The sequence below is a fragment of the Nyctereutes procyonoides genome, unplaced genomic scaffold (genome assembly GCF_905146905.1).
Source record: "Nyctereutes procyonoides isolate TBG_1078 unplaced genomic scaffold, NYPRO_anot_genome, whole genome shotgun sequence".
NCBI classification, from domain to species: domain Eukaryota; kingdom Metazoa; phylum Chordata; class Mammalia; order Carnivora; family Canidae; genus Nyctereutes; species Nyctereutes procyonoides.
The window spans coordinates 9,789,829-9,809,492 of record NW_026575042.1 but is presented as its reverse complement, the minus strand read 5'-3'; the positions used below and the strand labels follow the sequence as shown (position 1 = coordinate 9,809,492).

Sequence of the window (19,664 nt, the reverse complement as noted above, 5' to 3'; positions counted from 1 at the left end):
GACATGTAATTCAATGTAAAACTTTAAAATTAAAAATCTTCCATTTGAGTCTTACGTTCATTAAAGCAAATATTAAAGAATTTAAAAATGCCTGCTATAATACAGCTTCCTATACTCTTCCATGCACCCTAAATCCAAGCAATAGATGAGGAAAATGTTTGATTATTTCAGTGGTTTTGAGGTGGTGTTGTCTCAACCTCTTCGTAACGAATAGTAAGGTCCTATGCCAAAATTATCAGAGTTTGAGAGGCACCCGTGGAGGCATGTTGATTGGGCCGTGGGAAGAGGGACAGTAGTGATGACTGCCTTCAGAGGAAAATCATCCACTCCCAGGACCAGATGAGGTGCTATGTCACTCCTCTTTAGGCACTGATGGCTTCATGTATCATTCTTTCTTCAACACATGCAGGTCTTTGTGACCATGTATTTGTATGGAACTGCAGCAGAGCCACTGACTGCTGGCCACTAAGACCACATGACCAAAGAGAAAGATGATGTGCACCTTATCAAGCTACTGCAATGGCAACTTCACTGCATTTAAAACTCTTCTCCTCAAACCAAGCCATAAAGCAACTTTTCTACATAGACCAGCACGTGACTCCAGTGGAGCTGAGGCAAGTGTCCACAATTGGAAGACACTAAATAAGTTCTTGGCTTACCCATATTTGAGTTTCCAGGAGATAAAGAATGATACACAGATGGTCTTAATGATTCCTAGAAAATATTAAGACTGATTCTTCAAGGAATGCATAAAGTTGGCCATAGAGATTGACAGACAATCTACATTTATCCATCTGTTCCACAGATATTTAGGGCATGTCTATTATGTGTGAGGCCCAGTGCCCAGAGCTGGGGACACAAAACTGAGAGAGACATGCTTCTTGTTGATGGTCCTAGTGAGGACAGAAACTGAATAATGCAGGAGAAACACATACTACCATGCTGGAATTGGTCTCAATGTAAATTAATGGTCACAAATTCCAAACAGTGGCTCTGCTTACTCTCCTACTCTTCGGTGACCATTTCAATTACAGAATTTTTTTATCTCTGGCTTGGATTTCCCATTTGAGCTTTAGACACAAATATGCAAACTCCAACTTGACATCTCTCCTTGGATGTCTAAAAATGATCTCAAGTTGAAGATGCATAAAATAGAGCTCTCAGTTCCAGCTGCTAGCCAATCTCTGCTTTTCTGTCTTCTCCACTCAGTGAAAGGCAACTTCATTTTCCCAGTCGCCCAAGCCACAAAACTCATAGTCCTCCTTGAATCTGTTCTCTCTTACATTGCCTATCCCAATAAGGAAATGCAAGTCCTGTTGGCTCTACCTCTGATATGTATCCAGGATCTGACCATCACTTACCACTCCACTACCCCTCCCTGGCTCTGAGAAAGCACAACCTTTCACCTGCACTGCTGCCCTCTATCAGTTTCTCTGCTGCTTGTCCTGCCTTTCTATGATGCCTTCCCCACTGAGCAGCCACGTTCTATAAAGCAGATGTCAGGTCATGTCACTCCTGTACTAAAAACTCTGATTTCTCAGCCTAGAGCAAGATTTGGAGCTTTCCCACAGATTCACTACTCACTACATGGTCTGGGCTCACACTATTGCTGAGACTTCATTCTATACTACACTTCCCTGGCTCTCTCCCTCCTAGACCCTCAGAAAAAATACAAAGCATGTTCTTGAGTCAGAAATCTGACATCTGTGGTTCCCTCTGCCATACTTGATGTCACCCCAGATAGCAGCACAGCTCCCTCTCTCGCTTCTTTCAGATCTTTGCCCAAATGTCCCCAGAGAGGTCTTTCCTGAGCAGCCCACAGAAAAACAGCACCTGCCAGCCCACACCAGGTTCTTCCCCTTCCCTGTTTTATTCTTTTTCATGACTCTCATCACTATCGAATATGTATAAATACATATTTTTTGTTCATTTCTTCTCTCTCCTCCCTCTAGAGCAGCACTATCTAGTAGAAATATAATGGGAGACATATGCATAATTTTGAATTTTCTAGTAGCCATAGTAAAGAAAATAAAAACAGAGGAAATTGTCAACTTGTAATATTTTTTGGTTAATCTTACATAGCTAAAACATGAGCACTTCAAAGTAAAATCAATATAAAATGATTAATAAGATATGATATATTTTTTGGTACTAAATTTGAAATCTGGTGTGTATGTTACACTTACAGTGCATCCCAATTCAGGCTCACCACATTTTAAGTGCTTGGTCACCACCCTTGATTGGTGGCTCTGGTATTCATCAGCTCAGCTCTGGAATATAAACTCCATGGAGCAAAGAATAATTTTGCTTACCATGTACCCAACAGCTTGAACAGTGCCAGGCACATGGTTTGCAAATCAATTAATTATTTAATTAACAGAGGTTTTTTTTTTTTTTTTCGTCTTCTCTCTAATAAGCACATATTGAATATATACAATATAAGAAGCAAACAAAACGTGGTAAAAAATAAAGACTATTATACCACAGTGCTTTTAATCTAGTAAGGGAGGCAATGCTGTAAAGAAACAGAAAGTCTGAGGTATCCCAAGGGAAAAGGAAAACAATCTACACCAATTTTAAGCTGAATGGGAAAGAACCTGGTTGGGGCTCAGATGTGGCACAACCCTGGCTAGTTGGAGGAGTGGAGAAAGAAGATCATATAGATTATGGCAACGCCCAGGATGACAGTGATAAAAGCTAGACTCAGGGAAGGTCAGGGAAAGATGGTCAGGAGGCAGAATCAACAGTGCCTGGCCCAGCCCTGTTCAGGGTCCAAGTCAGGGGAAGAATTACAAATACTGGGGTGGTGAGCTCAGTGGCTAAGGAAGAAAATGATGTCCTGATGAACTCATGCAATCCTGAGAGATAACAGACTGATGAATGAGGGCAGCTAATGATGACTTATCATCTAGTTCCAACACCCAGACCCAATATATAACCTCATTTCAATCACTCTGACTTCTTCCACATTTAGATATTTCTACCCTACTGAGCAGCAATGATATTTCCCAGAACATTCTACAAGGATGTGCCAACTGGAGAGTCAGAAGGGCCCCTTTCTGGGCCTCAGTTTCCTCCTCCATAAAATTAGGAGGGTGGTGCTGGGCCAGGTGATTGCAGCCTGGTCTAGTGGGCCCTTTCCCTGTCCCATGTCTTCAGTGCTCTTTTCCTGTACCACAGGAGCTGAGCTCTCTAGCACAAGACTGTACAGGTGTGAGTATAACTCTCTCAAGAATTGTTCACCTAACACTCTGGTTCTTCTTCAGTAATATCTGCCAACATGAAAATTAAAGCCAAGAGCAAGCTCACAACAGACACTGTCATCACAAACTTCCTACAGCTAAAAGTGCAGGGGGTGAGCTGCACAAAGAAAACCTTGATGCAGAGTGGGAACAGTCACATTTCTGAACTGACATGGTGCTGAGCGCTAAAGCTGAACCTTTCTACAAAGGAAAGGGCATTCTTCCTGTAAACAGACATGGGTGTGTATGTGACATAAAGCCTTCAAACTTTGGGCTAGCAGCAAGCAATACTCTCGGAAAAGCTGTCTCCTGGTACCCAGGAGGGCAACAGAAGCATCTCACCTCAGCCGTTCTTCCTCTTTTTTTCGAAGATTGAAGTCTCGCTGAACCACCTGGAGAACATGCTCCGTTTCATCATCTGTCAGACCAGACAGATCCAGCTTCCTCCCCATGATTTAATACAAAACACAGATGGTGATGCAAGACCTAAGAAATCAAGGAGAGACCACAAATTGAGGGCAAGATGAAAGCTCTACAGGGACAAAAATCAACCCATTTTGGTTTTTTGGTTTGTTTTTTAAAGATTTTATTTACTTGAGGGGGCACCTGGGTGGCTCAGTGGTTGAGCGACTGTCTTCAACTCAGGTAATGATCCCAGGGTTCAGGGATCAAGTCCTGCATCAGACTTCCTGTGAGGAGCCCTCTGCCTATGTTTCGGTCTCTCTCTCTGCGTCTCTCATGAATAAATAAATAAGATCTTTTAAAAAAAGAGATTTTATTTATTTGAGAGACAGAGTGAGTGAGAGAGAGCACATGAGCAGGGACAGAGGGAGAAGCAGATTCCCCCACTAAGCAAGAAGCCCAATGCAGGGCTCGATCCCAGGATCTGGGGATCATGACTTGAGCCAAAGGCAGATGCTTAACTATCTGAACCACCCTGGTATCTCCTCCATTTTGTTATTAACACAGAATTAATACAGCTTGAGCTAAGGTAGTATCTTGCTCTGCTCTCATAGTCAATAAACATTTACAGACAATTTTGGCAAGGCTGCAGAGAAAGAGAGAAGGCAACTATCTGCCAGTTTTATTCATCCCACCCAATGCTTTAAGTTAGAAAAAAAAATCATAAATCATTTTTTTTCAACACAATGAAGCATACAGAGGGCTAGTGTGGATTACTACAAAATGCCAAAGACAGGATCCAAAAATTCTAAATTTTTGTGACTTGCAGTTTTAAATTCTAAGTATTGTAATAATTGCAAAATAAAATAAATTATAATACTCTTTTAAATATCCCATATATACGATATTCCTTTAATTTTCATCACGTGGCCATAAAATATAAACTAGAAATCGATAAACTCTGTTCTGCAAAAGGAGAAAATATAGTAAAATAATCTTATTTAGCCATTTCTCAGCAGTAGAAAAGATAGTATTTTAAAGGAGCACCTTCCAGCAGTGCTTACCTAGAAATTATGGGGAACTATGTTTTTAAAAGTGATTTTAAATGAATGGCTGCACCCAGGTATAAAATAAAATGCACAATTCTGGAAAATTGCCTAGAACTGACAACCATCATAAACACAAATGCAACTATCCTCAATAAAGTATTAGTGGAACCAATCCAGCAAGATTCCAAAAAGATTATTATATATGACGACTAAGTGGATTTTCTAAGCAATTCCAGATTAGTTCAACATTCAAAACTCAACCAGTGTAATTCACCACATTCACAGAACAAAATGAAAAGATCATATGATCAATGCCCATTTATGACAGAAGCCCTCTGCAAACTAAAACTACAAGGAAATTTCCTCCATTATATAAAGGGCATTTTCAGGAAAAAGAACAAAAGAAAATCTAAATTAAAATTAACATCATATTCAATGATGACAGAGGGCATTCTTTGTGATGAGTACTGGGTGTTGCATATAAGTGTTGAATCACTGAATTCTACTCCAGAAATCAATATTGCTGTATGTTAACTAACAACATTTAAATAAATAAACAAACAAACAAGCAAACAAACTAGAAGTGCAGCAATTAAAAAAAAAAAAAAGGACTGAATGCTCTCCCTTAAGATCAGGAACATGGCTTGAACATCCACTCTCATTACCTTTACTCGTTATGGAAGGTCTTTATTAAAAAGCTACATTAATTAAGACAGAGTAGTACTGCCATATAGGTAGGTGTATTAGTTTGCCAAGGCTGCTATAAACTAGAGTGGTTTGAACTCAGAATTAATCTTCTGAGTACCATAGACTAGGTGGTTTGAACACCAGAATTAATCTTTTCACAGGTCTGGAGACTAGAAGTCTGAGATCAAGGTATTGACAAAGTTGGGTTCTTCTGAGGCTTCTCTCCTTGCCTTGGGAGATGGCTATCTTCTCCCTAAGTCTTCACATGGTCTTCCCTCTGTATATGTCAATGTCTAAATCTCTTTCTTTTTTAAAGATTTTATTTATTTACTTGAGAGAGAGAGGGAGAGAGAGAGCGCGCGCACACGCACACAGAAGGAGGGAGAGGGAGAAGCAGACCCTTGCAGAGCAGAGAGCCTGATGTGGGGCTTGATCCTAGAACCGTAGGATCATGACCTGGGCCACAGGAAGACACTTTAACTGACTGAGCCCCCCAGGTGCCCCTTAAATTTCTTAGTATAGGGGCACCAGTAATACTGGATTCTGGTCCACCCTAATAACCTCATTGTAACCTAACTCTCTTTTTAAATATCCTATCTCCAAATACAGTCACAATTTGAATTAGGACCTCAACATTTTGGAGTGACACAACTCAGACCACAACCTTTCATGTTTTGGTTCCCCAAATTCATGTCTTCTCACATGTAATATATATTCAGGCCATCCCAGCAGCCACAAAAGTCTTAGCCCATTCCAGCTTCAACTCTAAGTAAGTAATCTCCTCTAAATATCATCTAACTTAGGTACAGGTGAGCTGTAAGCAATATTCATCCAGAGGTAAAATTATTTTCCAGGGATAAACCTGTGAAACCTGGCAAGTTATCTGCTTCCAAAGTGCTATATGTAGGAGAGGCACTGGATTGACGTTCCCATTCTAGATGGGAGAAACTAGAAAGAAGAAAGGAGTCTTGGGTCTCAAGCAAGTCTGAGGGCAGAACAAATTCCATTAGATTTTTAAGGCTCAAGAATAATTCTCTTCTTCTGTGCCTAGCAGAGTGGCTCTACCTTCTGAACCAACCAGGTTGGCTTATCCTACCCCCTCGGCCCTGGGTATAGCCAGAGCAGCTTGGACCTCTGTAACTGAGGAAAAGAGAGTCCCACCCCATAGTGGGTGGCAGACGTAGCCCTGAGGACCTCCAAATTAATTGCCTTCAGGATATTTCTTCCCCTTTCTTGAAGGATAACACATGTGTGTAGCCAGGTAGCTCTACTGGCCAGGCCTGTAGAATCTCAAAGGGCCACCAGCCTTCATTTCATCCTGTCTCAGTTTAGTCTAAACTGGCAGTGTTTCCACTGATAATAAATTCTCAAAAACTTCATTGGTTTCCCATGAAATGCACAGAAGGCCAACCCTTCAAGCAAGAGGGTCCTCTACAACTCTTCCCTGGGTAAGCAAAGCTCCATTCCCGGTTTCTGCTGAAATGGCTGAGTTGAAATGGCTCATAATCTGTGTAGCATGTGCCTGTCCAGCCAGACCCCTGATGTTCTCTCCAATCACACTTTCTCATTTTTTGTAACATGGATAGAATGTGAACTTTCCAGATCTTTATGATCTAGATCCTTCTGCTTAACAATCCTTCTTCAATTTCTCTCTCTGCTCTTGCATTTTACTATAAGCAGCAAGGACAGACCACGTTGTGCTTCAACACTTTGCTCGGACATCTCAGCTAAATACCCAAATCTATCACTTACAAGTTCTACCTTCCACAAAACACTGGAACACAATCTGACCAAATTCTCTCCTACTTTATAAAGAAAGGATTCAATTCCTCCACTTCTAATAATGTGTTCCTCATTTCTGTCTGAGACCTCACCAGAAGTACCTTTAATATTCATATTTTTACCACCTTTCTTTTCACAATGATACCTGTATTCTCTCAGATGATAGAAGCTCTCTCTCCAGCCTCCTCTCTTTTTCCCAAGCCCTCAGCATACACCTTTACCATCCATATTTCTACCAACAGTCTTCTCAAAGCAACCTCGGCTTTTTCTAGCATGGGCCTCAGGACATTTCCACCTCCACCCATTAGCCACTTCCAAAGCCATTTGCACATGTTTACATAGAAATGGCAAATACACATATGAAAAGATGCTTAATTTCATCGGTAATTACAGAATTGCAAATCAAAGCTATATTTCACACTCACGGAGTCTTGACAGGAATTGGGACAATGGCAGCTTTCATATGGTGTATATAAACTGGTGCAATTGCTTTGTGACATGAGTATCAAAGTTGATGATGCACCTTACTTATAAACTGGCATTTCTGCCACCTCTGAGTATATTCCTCCAATATAATCTTGCAAATATACACCAAGAGATAGGAATTTGGTTAGAGCACATGAAATTTCTAAATCTGTACCATTCCAATTTATAAAAATGCCTATTTCATGTCGTTCAACCTAACAGAAGACATTAACAGCAGTCACATTAAAAAATGCAAAAAGTCAAACAAATCAAATAAAACCTGGAAACTACCCTGAATATCCATAAATGAGAGGAGGATAAATGGTGTATTTGTGTGTCATAATAGAGTTCTCTACTGCAGCAAAAAAGAACACACTGTAGATATACCCATCAACATGAGTGAATCTTAAAAACATAATGTTGAGACAGAAAATCATGTCATCGGTAAATACATGTGCAGCAGGCACACATTATAATCCTTTTTATAAAAAGTTCAAAAATTTGGAAAGCCAAAGCATGTGTTTTTTAGGAATACGCAAAAACTATAAAGAACAAGATGGGGCCTCTGAAGAGGAGAAAAGATTTGTTTGCAGATAATCACACAGAGGCTTCATAGCTGTCACTGGAAAGACATAGTAAGTACTGTCTTTTATAAGAAGGTACTACATATTATTACTACTATTGTATTAAGTAATAATTATTAACATTTTATTACTTATTGTTATTACTATTATTATTATGAAAAGATTCAAGTTGTTTCTATCTGTAAGGTATTTTTCATAAGCATAAAGTAAACCTAACATTAAACAAAACTAATCTAATTTCATCATAATTATAGCAAATATTTGAAACACTGTCCAAGGAATATACTGAGAAGTATCATAAAGATGATGACAATGATTTTGGTAAATATGTTAAGAAGATGAAAAGTACAGCATGCAGAATGTGGTCAATAATATTTTAATAACACTGTGTGGTGACAGATGGTGACAACATTCGTCATGGTGAGCACTGAGTAATGTAACAGAACTGTCAAATCACTACATTGTACACCTGAAATTAATATAACACTGTAGGTCAACTATACTTCAAAAATAAAAATTTTTAAGTTGTTAATGATTTTAATAGATCTACCATTATTGGTTGAACACTTACTATGTTCCAGATGCTTTGGCATTTCATACATGTATGTGTATGCATATATATACACACATTTGATGATTTTTAACTCCCACAAAATTCTACAGGGAACTACAACCACTGTTACTACTCACAGATGAAAAAGTATAGACTCATAGTTACATGTTCTGACTGTAAGATAAATAATGAATGACAGCTAAGGTCTGACTGTGTTTAAAGTCCATACCTTTACTCCATACACAGGCCTTCCTGTGAGATGCAGAAGGAAACTCTGGACCTCAGGTTTTCATACTTGGAGTCCAGAGTTCCCTACCATGTCCTAGCATGTGAAAGGTAAGAACAGGAACTCCCATTACTTGGTTGCTATTCAGGCAAAGGTGACCTGCCCTTTTAGTTTCCAAATAATGGCAATAAACACAGAGAACGGACAAGTTTCCATCATTAAAAGTCTTCTGTTAAATGATTTAAAGCCTCATACTTGTACGATGCAAACCAACTTCAAGATTTAACCAACAAATCACAACAGGAATCCCAGCTATTTTTAAAATATTTTTTCACACCATTTATGCTATTGGTCCAAAGTAAATCTGTGGTCCACTTTGCTCATGTGATGTTGGGGTTGGGGGGTAGGGGCAGGGTGGGTGGGGAGACAGTCTAATTCACCTGCTGGTCTGCAAAAGTAAATTAGAAGTAAGGCTCCACTTTTAGGCTGCAAGGCAAAGGGGAAGCTCCATAAGATGCCATCTTCAAGTCCCTCAATGAGCAGGAAGAAACAGATCAGAGGGCACAGGGAAAATGCAGACTGATTCCTTCCTTTAGAATACCCCATTAAAGGTGATAATGGCACCCTGGAGTTTCCTCCCAAGGTGATACATCTATCCCCTTCACTTCACTTCACTTCACTTCACTCACCGGCTTTTGGTTTCTGAGAATTCTATATGAACTTCTAAGATGTGCAGTTAGTGAAAGACAGAAGTGGCAGCTTTGATCATCTCAAACCTAAAAATAATGATCAGGACTCAAAAGGGATAAATGGTTTCTGTAAAGATATAAATAAAGTAGCTCTAAATGGACAAGGCAGAGAACAATGAGAAAACCCTTTGGGGAAATGAGGAAAGCATCTTCCTTTTCTACAGTAAACATGATTAGATTTCCTGTACAACAGAGATAGCATCTCAGGGCTAGAGAAGCCTCACGTCCAGGAATCACAGGTCACTTAGCTATGGAGCCTTCATTTATAGATGAGAGAGGGTAAGCACAGGAGAAGGAACTGGTTTCCCCATGACACAAAGCTGGTTCAGAAAGTCCTGGCTTCTAGAACAGTGCTTTCCCTCCTTGATCTCTCGGGCTTATACCTAACTAAGATGGCAGCAGAGAGAATACAATATTGTATTATCACATACTTTTGGTGAACTGCATGCTGTATATTTCATTTGATTCCTTCCCTTAAAGGTCACAAAATTCTTTCCTTTAATACATTTTTATGGGTACAAAATATTCCATTGTGTGGCTGTACCACAACTTAAGCAATCATACTTGCATACTTTCTGTTTATTTCCAATGTTTTTCTACCATAAATAACACTAACACCTTTATACATATTTACTTGCACATCCTTGAAGAAAATTCTTAGATTGAATGGCTGGGTCAATGTTTAGGCACATTTGATAATTACTGCCAGATTGCCATGAAAATGTTTACTCTTGTCTTCCTCCTACTAGGATATATGAGTGCCTGTGTTCTTCCTCAACTCTTATTAAATGAAAATGGAGGGATCCCTGGGTGGCGCAGCGGTTTAGCACCTGCCTTTGGCCCAGAGCGCGATCCTGGAGGCCCAGGATCGAATCCCACATCGGGCTCCCGGTGCATGGAGCCTGTTTCTCCCTCTGCCTATGTCTCTGCCTCTCTCTCTCTCTCTGTGTGACTATCATAAATAAATAAAAATTAAAAAAAAAAAACTCAAAAAAAAAAATAAATAAATGAAAATGGAAAGTTATTATAATTGGTAGTGCTTTGGTCACTAGTTATTTGGAATATTTCATTACACTGTGTTTTGAACCTTGATACTTGTGGAATTGCCTTTTCTTATGAACTTTGCAATTTTAAATTTTAGAGAATTTTATATATTTCTTAGTATTTTTTAAAGGACACTTAACATATTAAAATAGTCATCCATCCTGTTGTCCCCAGATTGTCCCTTGCCTTTTAATTGTATTCATCTTGTGTTTTGCTATGTGAACTTGCTTGTTTTATGCAGTAAAATGTTGGGTGTTGTTTTTGTTATCAAGTTTTCATAAGCTTCTACCTATTCTCAATTCCTTTACGAGAATACCTAATACTATAAAGATGGCAGATTTTCCCCCAAATTAACAGATTCATTAAAAAAAATGGTCAATAAAAAATTCATGTGAATTTTTATTCCTAACTTGATAAAAAGGTTTCAAAGTTCACCTGGAGACAAAAATGGATAGTGTTAGCCAGACAATTAGGAGAAGGAACAATAATGAGAGGTGATTTGCAATACTAGGTTTTAAGGTGTGTCACTCACATGAGATCAGCTGGTAGATCACCAGCTCAGGGCAAGTCAGGAAAGAAAGGCCCAAGAAAGACCCATCTGTGTCTGTGTGTCTGTGTATGTATGTATGTATGTATCTATTTATTTCTTCATGGGTCATCTAAGTCAGATAGATTGGTCTATAAATGTTTGGGATAGTTGACAAACCACATCAGGTCTATGAGGTTTCTAAGGCCATTTGTTAGTGAGTTAAAGAAACTAAAGTTATTAAAAAGAAATGAAGAGTAAAATGGAAAATGTATTGCTGAGATGAAAAAGCATTTGGTGTATAGCAGCACTATTAATAATTCACCCAAACTGGGAGTTATGCAAATACCCTTCAATAGAAGACTAAATTATGGTATATTCACCAGTGGAATACTACATAGCAATAAGCACAAGTAAACTACAAATACATATGACAGTATGAATGAATCTCATGAATATTCTTCTGAGCAAAATAAAATAGACACAGAGAGAAAATAGTGATGATTCCAATTATACAAAGTTCAAAATCAGGCAAAACTATTCTACAGTGTTAGAAGCAGGAGAGTCTTCATCACTGAGCAGGAAAACAGTGACTAAAAAGAGTAAAGCTGAGGAACTGGTAACATTGTTTCCTGATCTGGGTGCTAGTTATATAGATGTATTCAATTTGTGAAAATCCACTGAAGTATACACTTTTGATTTATGTATGACATGGTTCAATAAAAAGCAAAAAATATAGTATGAATAGTAAAATCCTATGTAATTAGATAAACTACAAATACACTGAAAGATAGTCACAAGAAATATTATCAATAGTTACCTCTGAGTGGTAAAATTTCATAAATGCAATTTTTAAAAAATGTACTTTTGGGTGTTTTTTCCCTTCTACAATAAACAATTTGAAAAATTAAACAAATGCCCATTAAGCATATGTATGAGGATATGTATAGTCTCCTCAATGCTATTTACAATAGAAAATTTGTTTAAGCAACAGAAATATTTAATGTTGGATCCCTGGGTGGCTCAGCGGTTTAGCGCCTGCCTTCAGCCCAAGGCATGATCCTGGAGTCCCGGGATCAAGTCCCACATCAGGCTCCCTGCATGGAGCCTGCTTCTCCCTCTGCCTGTGTCTCTGCCTCTCTCTCTCTGTGTGTCTCTCATGAATAAATAAATAAAATCTTTAATTAAAAAAAAAAGAAAAAGAAATATTTAATGTTAGGCCACTGGTTAAATTTGCTATGATATATCTCCACTAGGATACTAACATGCTATAAAAATGACATATTTTTAAAATATGATATATTACTGACATGGAAATATAATTTACTTTTATTTATTGTATTGTATAAATACAATACAAAAATGATATATTACTGACATGGAAAAATATTCACAACATATTTATGAATGAAACATTACAGACTGAAGAACAATATTAAGTGATCTCGTTCTGTTATTCTAAAAAAAAAAAGTGTGTGAATTCCATTAAAAAGAACAGAATAATAAATCATATGCCAAATGTTCACAGTTGTTATTATTTCCGGGTTATTGTATTTCTTATAAATTTTAGTTATTTTTTAATGTTTTTTCTTTTTATGTTTTGCAATTTTCCCACAATGAACATGGATTACTTTCTTGATGAAAAATAAATGTTATTTTGAACACTAATAAAAGCCAGTAATAACTTTACAAGAGTAGCTCAAGTTTATAATATAATAAATGGTCTTGACATTACAAGAGGATAATAAAATGTCAAAGGAGAAGCCTGATATTATCATATTAGAGGGGACAGCCTGAAAACTGTTCACTACTCAATTATATTTTATTTCACATCAGTTTATAGCTGCAAAGACCCTAAAACAAGAAGAGATACAATACCAATCACTAGGGCAGCCTGGGTGGCTCAGCGGTTTAGTGCCGTCTTCAGCTCAGGGCTTGATCCTGGAGACCCGAGATTGAGTCCCACGTCAGGCTCCCTGCGTGGAGCCTGCTTCTCCCTCTGCCTGTGTCTCTGCCTCTCTCTCTCCCTCTCTCTCTCTGTGTATCTCTTGAATAAATAAAATCTTTAAAAAAAATTTAAAAAATACCAATCACTAAAAAAAAAAAATCCCATTTTTTGTCAAGGTCATGAAATAATGCCTGATAGATACTCTATTAACTTCAGCTGATAAATAACTAATATCAATTCAGTTTCCTATTATGTTCTAAGAATCAAAGAATTATATCTTGAGACTTGGAAAACTTTCAAAAACCTGATGATGAGCAAAGAATAATTAGAAAATTCAGTGTTTATTACAAAAATGGGTAAAACCTTTCAATCTCAATAGGCCAAAAAATTAAAAGTTCAGCCTGAGGTCATATCTAAACAGTATAATTATCAAAATTTGGAGAACAGAAAACCCACCTATAAAAGAGTTGGGGTCTTACTTATGAAACCATGCAACCCATTCAAGACTGAACTGTGTTTTAATTCTGTGCTTGGTCAAATTTGATTACAGCTGCTTAGAAAAGAACCAAAACAAACTCTCATCATACTCAGCCTCCATTTGAAGGTTTACCATGTGACACAAATAGCAGTGTGTTCACATGCATTTACCCAACTTTCACAAGATATTATGGGAGAGGTATTTTATTGCAAGCATTAGATAAAAAGTGACTTGCATCAGCCACCCTGGAAGCAAACCAGAAGGTAGGTTATAACAAAGTGGTAGAAGCCTGACAGCAGTCGTTCATGAGTGATTTTTATATTTTCAAAGTTCTCTACAGCGATAAATGACTCATAACTTTAAAGTTAGATGACCTCAAAAAAAAAAAAAAAAAGAAGACCTCAAAAAAGGTAGAATTGTCTATATTATTCCTGGCTAGAATAACAAACATGAGGAAGGACACTGACACTTCTGCAGGAAATTGGTCAGTACATACCTTACAAATGAAAAGAAAAAAAAGGAACTCCAAAGATATTAAGTACATACATAATGGAAAGTTCATCATAAAAGGTCAGTGTTTACACAAGCGACATTCTAGAAAGATACTTAGAACAGAAAGATCAAGGACAAATGGTTGAAGAGATTTTATAAACCCACAGTCTGTGTGTGTATGTATGTGTGTGATATCATGAACCTAATAGAAAAGTAAAAAGATTAACTTGCAAAGTCCAAAGTCCTAAAGGTGATAAAAAGTAAGTACTGCTGGGGCTTCCCTCTTCAGCCATGACTAGATGTTGACTAGAACTGAAAAGTTATTCCTCCAAAAAAATCTAAGTGTTAGGACTCTAATTTAAAGCACTTGCTATCAGGGAAAAAAAAACAAAAACAAAAACAAAAACAAAACTTCCACCTTGGAAGAAAGAAAACAACACACACATGAGATGTACCTTTCATTGTGTCTATTCTTTGAAGGAGGTGGTACTTGGACTGTAGAACTCACTGACCTTCATTACTTCAGCTTCAAGATTGCTATCCCTACTATGACAGCCTGCTTCTCTGAGACTCATCATTTACCTATAGACAGGAATGGCCTAGAGCAGACTCAATTACAACACTAGGCCACAACTGGTTGGACCAGGGATGGCAGGATGCTATTAACATTCAGCTAGGATATGTTGATCTTGGTGGCCTGCTACAATCCCACCTGAAAATGCCACCAAATGGCTTTTACAGTGAAGATGTATTATTGGCCTTTTTGCAGCTTAAACAATATCTAGGCTGACTTCTAGTTTGAATCTGTTGTGTGAAAGTCAACATTTCCCCCTTCTCATTCTGGAAATAATTCAAAAAGCAAAAAGGAAAATGAGAAACAAAATGTAAATTTCATTTCAGCTAAGCCAGGAGACAATTAAAACTACAGATACCAAATGTAAGTGGAATGGTATCTAAAATAAAGGAAATTAAGTTGGAGGAAGAGAAGATAAAAGGCAGAGAGAGCTTCCCACAAGGCAAAGGACACAAAGTGAGGTGCCAACTCTTGCTTGACACAGGAGAGGTAGACCAACTGGCTCAACAAGCTTACGTAGACTCCGTGTTTTGTTTCTCTCTTCTCCAAAAAGAAATGATAATATAAGGAGAACACATGATTCCCGGAAGCAGTCTTCCTTTTGTGCAGTAGGAAAAAAAAAACCCTTTACATTACCAAAAAATAAAAGAGTCAAACCAAACCAAAAAAAAAAAAAAAAATTCCTTTCTTCATTGGCTTTGGTGAAATAAAGGCCAGTTATTTAAAAAAAAAAAAAAAAAAAAAAAAAAAAAAAAACTCCAGTGAGCCTGGACCACGTCCCCAATCTCTATAAACCTTCCATAACAACCATTCAGGAAAAATTAAACTCCTTTGGATGGTGAATAATGAAAAAGAAAAAAACTCAGAAATGATATAAAAACACTAGAAGATAAAATAAATGAGCAAGAAAGGCAAGTAAGCAAGTAAAGACCTCTCATTGTAAGACATGTGATAAAGCAATGGAGTGACCAAATACTTTTAAGATATTAAAAACTTAATGATCAAATCACACCTATGAATGAAGAAATAGGAAAAAATATCAAAGTAACACAAAATGACAAAATGTGAATTGACAGGGCTTTGGAAATAGGCGGGGGAAAGTAACAACCATTGCAGAAATTATGCCAAGAAGGCATACCAGGTAGCTGAGAAACTAGTGGAACAAAGTGGGGGAAAGATATGAGAAAGGGGACCAAAGTGAAATAGAAACAGAGTAAGACAGATTGTGGAGAATACTGCAGATATGGAGGGAAAAAGAAGAGACCCTAAAGAAAGGAAATGAAAATACTGGAACAAATACATAAGCAATTCCTGAAAATTTTGAGACTATATTGGGTCCCAAGGAAAACTGATCTTTTAAATTTAAAAAAAATGTATTTTTAGAGGGGAGAGAGAGAAAGGGGAGGGGCAGAGGGAGACAGAATCTCAAGCAGACTCCCTGCTGAGCACAGAGCCTGATACAGGGCTCAATCTCACCACCCTGAGATCATGACCTGAGCCAAAATGAAGAATCAGACACTTAACCAACTGAACCACCCAGATGCCCTTAAACTTTTAAATTTTTTTAAGCTACAAAAATAATGAGTAACACAAACGTACTTCGTACACCAACAGAATAATTCCAAAATGCATAACTAACCTAAAGGTAAAAAAAATAAAGTAAAATCATAAAGGTAACAAAAGAAAATGAAACAAAATTTTTTCATAATCTCTGAGTGAGAAAAGCATTCCTCAATATGACACAAAATTCAGAAAACATTGAAAATAATGGATAAATTCAATATAAAATTTGAAATATCTGCATAACAAAGAACCAAAACATTATGAGCAGAGTTAGGTGACAAAAATGAAAAAAAAATGGCAACCTACATCAAAGACAAAAAGATAATTTCCCTCAATATAAAAACTTTGACAAGTGCATAAGAAAAAAGAGCAAAAACCTAACAGAAAAATGGACAAGGAGAGTAATAAAAATCAGAAGAAACAGAATGCCCAGAAAGAACGATAAATGGCTCATAAACCTATCAAACACATAAAAAGACAAATACAAATTGAAAGACTTTTTTTTCACCTATCAGATTTGCAAAGATTCACTAGCTTAGTATCACAGGATGTTGGTAAGGCTGTGAGGAAATGGACACTCTCATACATTGCAGTTAGGATTCTAAGTGTACCATCTCTATGGATGGCAACTTGCCAATACTTATCAATATTATAGGGAAGTAGACAGATAGCCTTTCATTCGGGAATTCCACCTCTAAGAATTTATCCTACAGAGGTAACACACATATATTTATGCAAAAATGACATATTTAGAAAGATCGTTAGAGAACCAAGTGAAAAATAATGATGGGATAGCCATACAATGGAAAAGTATGCATCTGGTAGGGAAAAATGAAGAAACTTTATGAACTGTTATGGAAGTCTTCAAATATAGGGTTAGGTAAAGGTTGGATAATGATATGTACAAACAGCAAGGTGCAAAACAGTAGGTATACTATGCCATTATTTGTATAAAAAGAGAGGAATAAAATATAAGTTTCTAATGTATATACGTGTACACATACTTACTTGTATATGCATAAATCACTCAAGAAAAATTCATAGGAAAAACCCAGTGGCATGAGTTACCTAAAGAAAAGGGCAACTATGGTCAGTGGTGTGAAGCATACTTTCAATGCTTTTGAAATTTTGAATGATTTAAATGTATTGTGTATTCAATATTTTAAATGTAAATATTTAATCTTAATTTATTTCATAAATAAAATATACTTTAAAGATATCATATTTAATATAACTAATAATATAACAAAATAGATTGTATACAAATATATTATTATATATAAGTATAATATAAAAATAGTATAGTACAAATTAATTTATTTTAATAGATTTTTAAAATCAAATTTAAATTTCATCCACACACAACACACACGCACAAACATAATGTTTTAAAAGAGATAAGCTGGGCAGCCCGGGTGGCTCAGGGGTTTAGCACTGCCTTCAGCCCAGGGTGTGGTCCTGGAGACCCAGGATCGAGTCCCACATCAGGCTCCCTGCATGGAATGGAGCCTGCTTCTCCCTCTGTCTGTGCCCCTCTCTCTCTCTCTGTCTCTTATGAATAAATAAATTAAATCTTTTTTTAAAAAAAGGGATAAGCTGATCAAGTTACCTCCATGCATAAAAATCCTTTCACCATTCCCTATAGCTTTGGGGATAACTTTGAGAGGGCTTTACTTACCACCAAGGCCCTTGAAGACCTCATTCTAACCTGCTCTCTCTCTGGGCTTGACTTTGACCTTCCTTCTGGATCTCTATGAATCAACCACACCACTGAGTTACTTATCAGAACATATCCTTCTCTCTCTTGCCCTTACCCCTAAATGTGTTGGTCTTGCGTTATTGTCCCATAGATCCTTGAGGCTCTGCTCATTTTCATGGTCTGTTTTCTCTCTGTTTTTCAGTTTGGGCAAATTCTTTTGATCTGTACTCTTCTTGTTCACTGATCCTCTGTCATCTTCACTACAGTTTTTTGTTCATCCAGCAAGTATTTTTTTCTTTCCATTGTTATATTTTTCAGTTCTATAATTTCTTTTTGGTTCTTTTTTATAACTCTCTTTATTGTGATTTCCTATTTTTCATTTGTTTCAGGTGGATTTGAAATTATTTACTGAAGCACTTTTCTAACAGCTGCTTTATTTTTTTTGTATTTTTTTCATTGGAGTTCGATTTGCCAACATATAACATAACACCCAGTGCTCATGCCGACAGGTGCCCCCCTCAGTGCCCGTCACCCGTCACTCCAACCCCCCACTCACCTCCCCTTGCACTACCCCTTGTTCGTTTCCCAGTGTTAGGAGTCTCTCATGTTCTGTCACCCTCTCTGATATTTCCCACATTTTCTCTCCTTTCTCCTTTATTCCCTTTCACTATTTTTTATATTCCCCAAATGAATGAGACCATATAATGTTTGTCCTTCTCTGATTGACTTACTTCACTCAGCATAATACCCTCCAGTTCCATCCACGTCGAAGCAAATGGTGGGTATTTGTCATTTCTAATGGCTGAGTAATATTCCATTGTATACATAGACCACATCTTCTTTATCCATTCATCTTTCGATGGACACCGAGGCTCCTTCCACAGTTTGGCTATTGTGGACATGGCTGCTAGAAACATCGGGGTGCAGGTGTCCCGGCGTTTCATTGCATCTGTATCTTTGGGATAAATCTCCAGCAGTGCAATTGCTGGGTTGTAGGGTAGCTCTATTTTTAACTCTCTGAGGAACCTGCACACAGTTTTCTAGAGTGGCTGCACCAGTTCACATTCTCATCAACAGTGCAAGAGGGTTCCCCTTTCTCCACATCCTCTCCAACATTTGTGGTTTCCTGTCTTGTTAACCTTCACCATTCTCACTGGTGTGAGGTGGTATCTCATTGTGGTTTTGATTTGTATTTCCCTGATGTCAAGTGATGTGGAGCATTTTCTCATGTGCTTGTTGGCCATGTTGATGTCATCCCCTGCGAAATTTCTGTTCATGTCTTTTGCCCATTTAATGATTGGATTGTTTGTTTCTTTGCTGTTGAGTTTAATAAGTTCTTTATAGATCTTGGATACTAGCCCTTTATCTGATAGGTCATTTGCCAATATCTTCTCCCATTCTGTAGGTTGTCTCTTAGTTTTGTTGACTGTTTCTTTTGCTGTGCAGAAGCTTTTTATCTTGATTAAGTCCCAATATTCATTTTTGCTTTTGTTTCCCTTGCCTTCATAGATGTATCTTGCAAGAAGTTGCTGTGGCCAAGTTCAAAAAGGGTGTTGCCTGTGTTTTCCTCTAGGATTTTGATGGATTCTTGTCTTGCATTT

At 37.5% G+C, this 19,664-nt stretch overlaps 1 protein-coding gene across 3 annotated transcripts in view; it reads right to left on the bottom strand.

Annotated features, from left to right (window-relative positions):
• MYRIP (myosin VIIA and Rab interacting protein) overlaps positions 1–19,664 on the bottom strand; it is a 365,531-nt gene that overhangs the window by 305,739 nt on the left and 40,128 nt on the right. For all 3 annotated transcript variants that reach the window (XM_055321757.1, XM_055321756.1, XM_055321758.1), the window contains exon 2: positions 3,585–3,728. In XM_055321757.1, coding sequence (XP_055177732.1) covers positions 3,585–3,694 — 110 coding nt within the window. In that variant the 5' untranslated portion in view covers positions 3,695–3,728. The remainder of the gene's footprint in view (positions 1–3,584; positions 3,729–19,664) is intronic.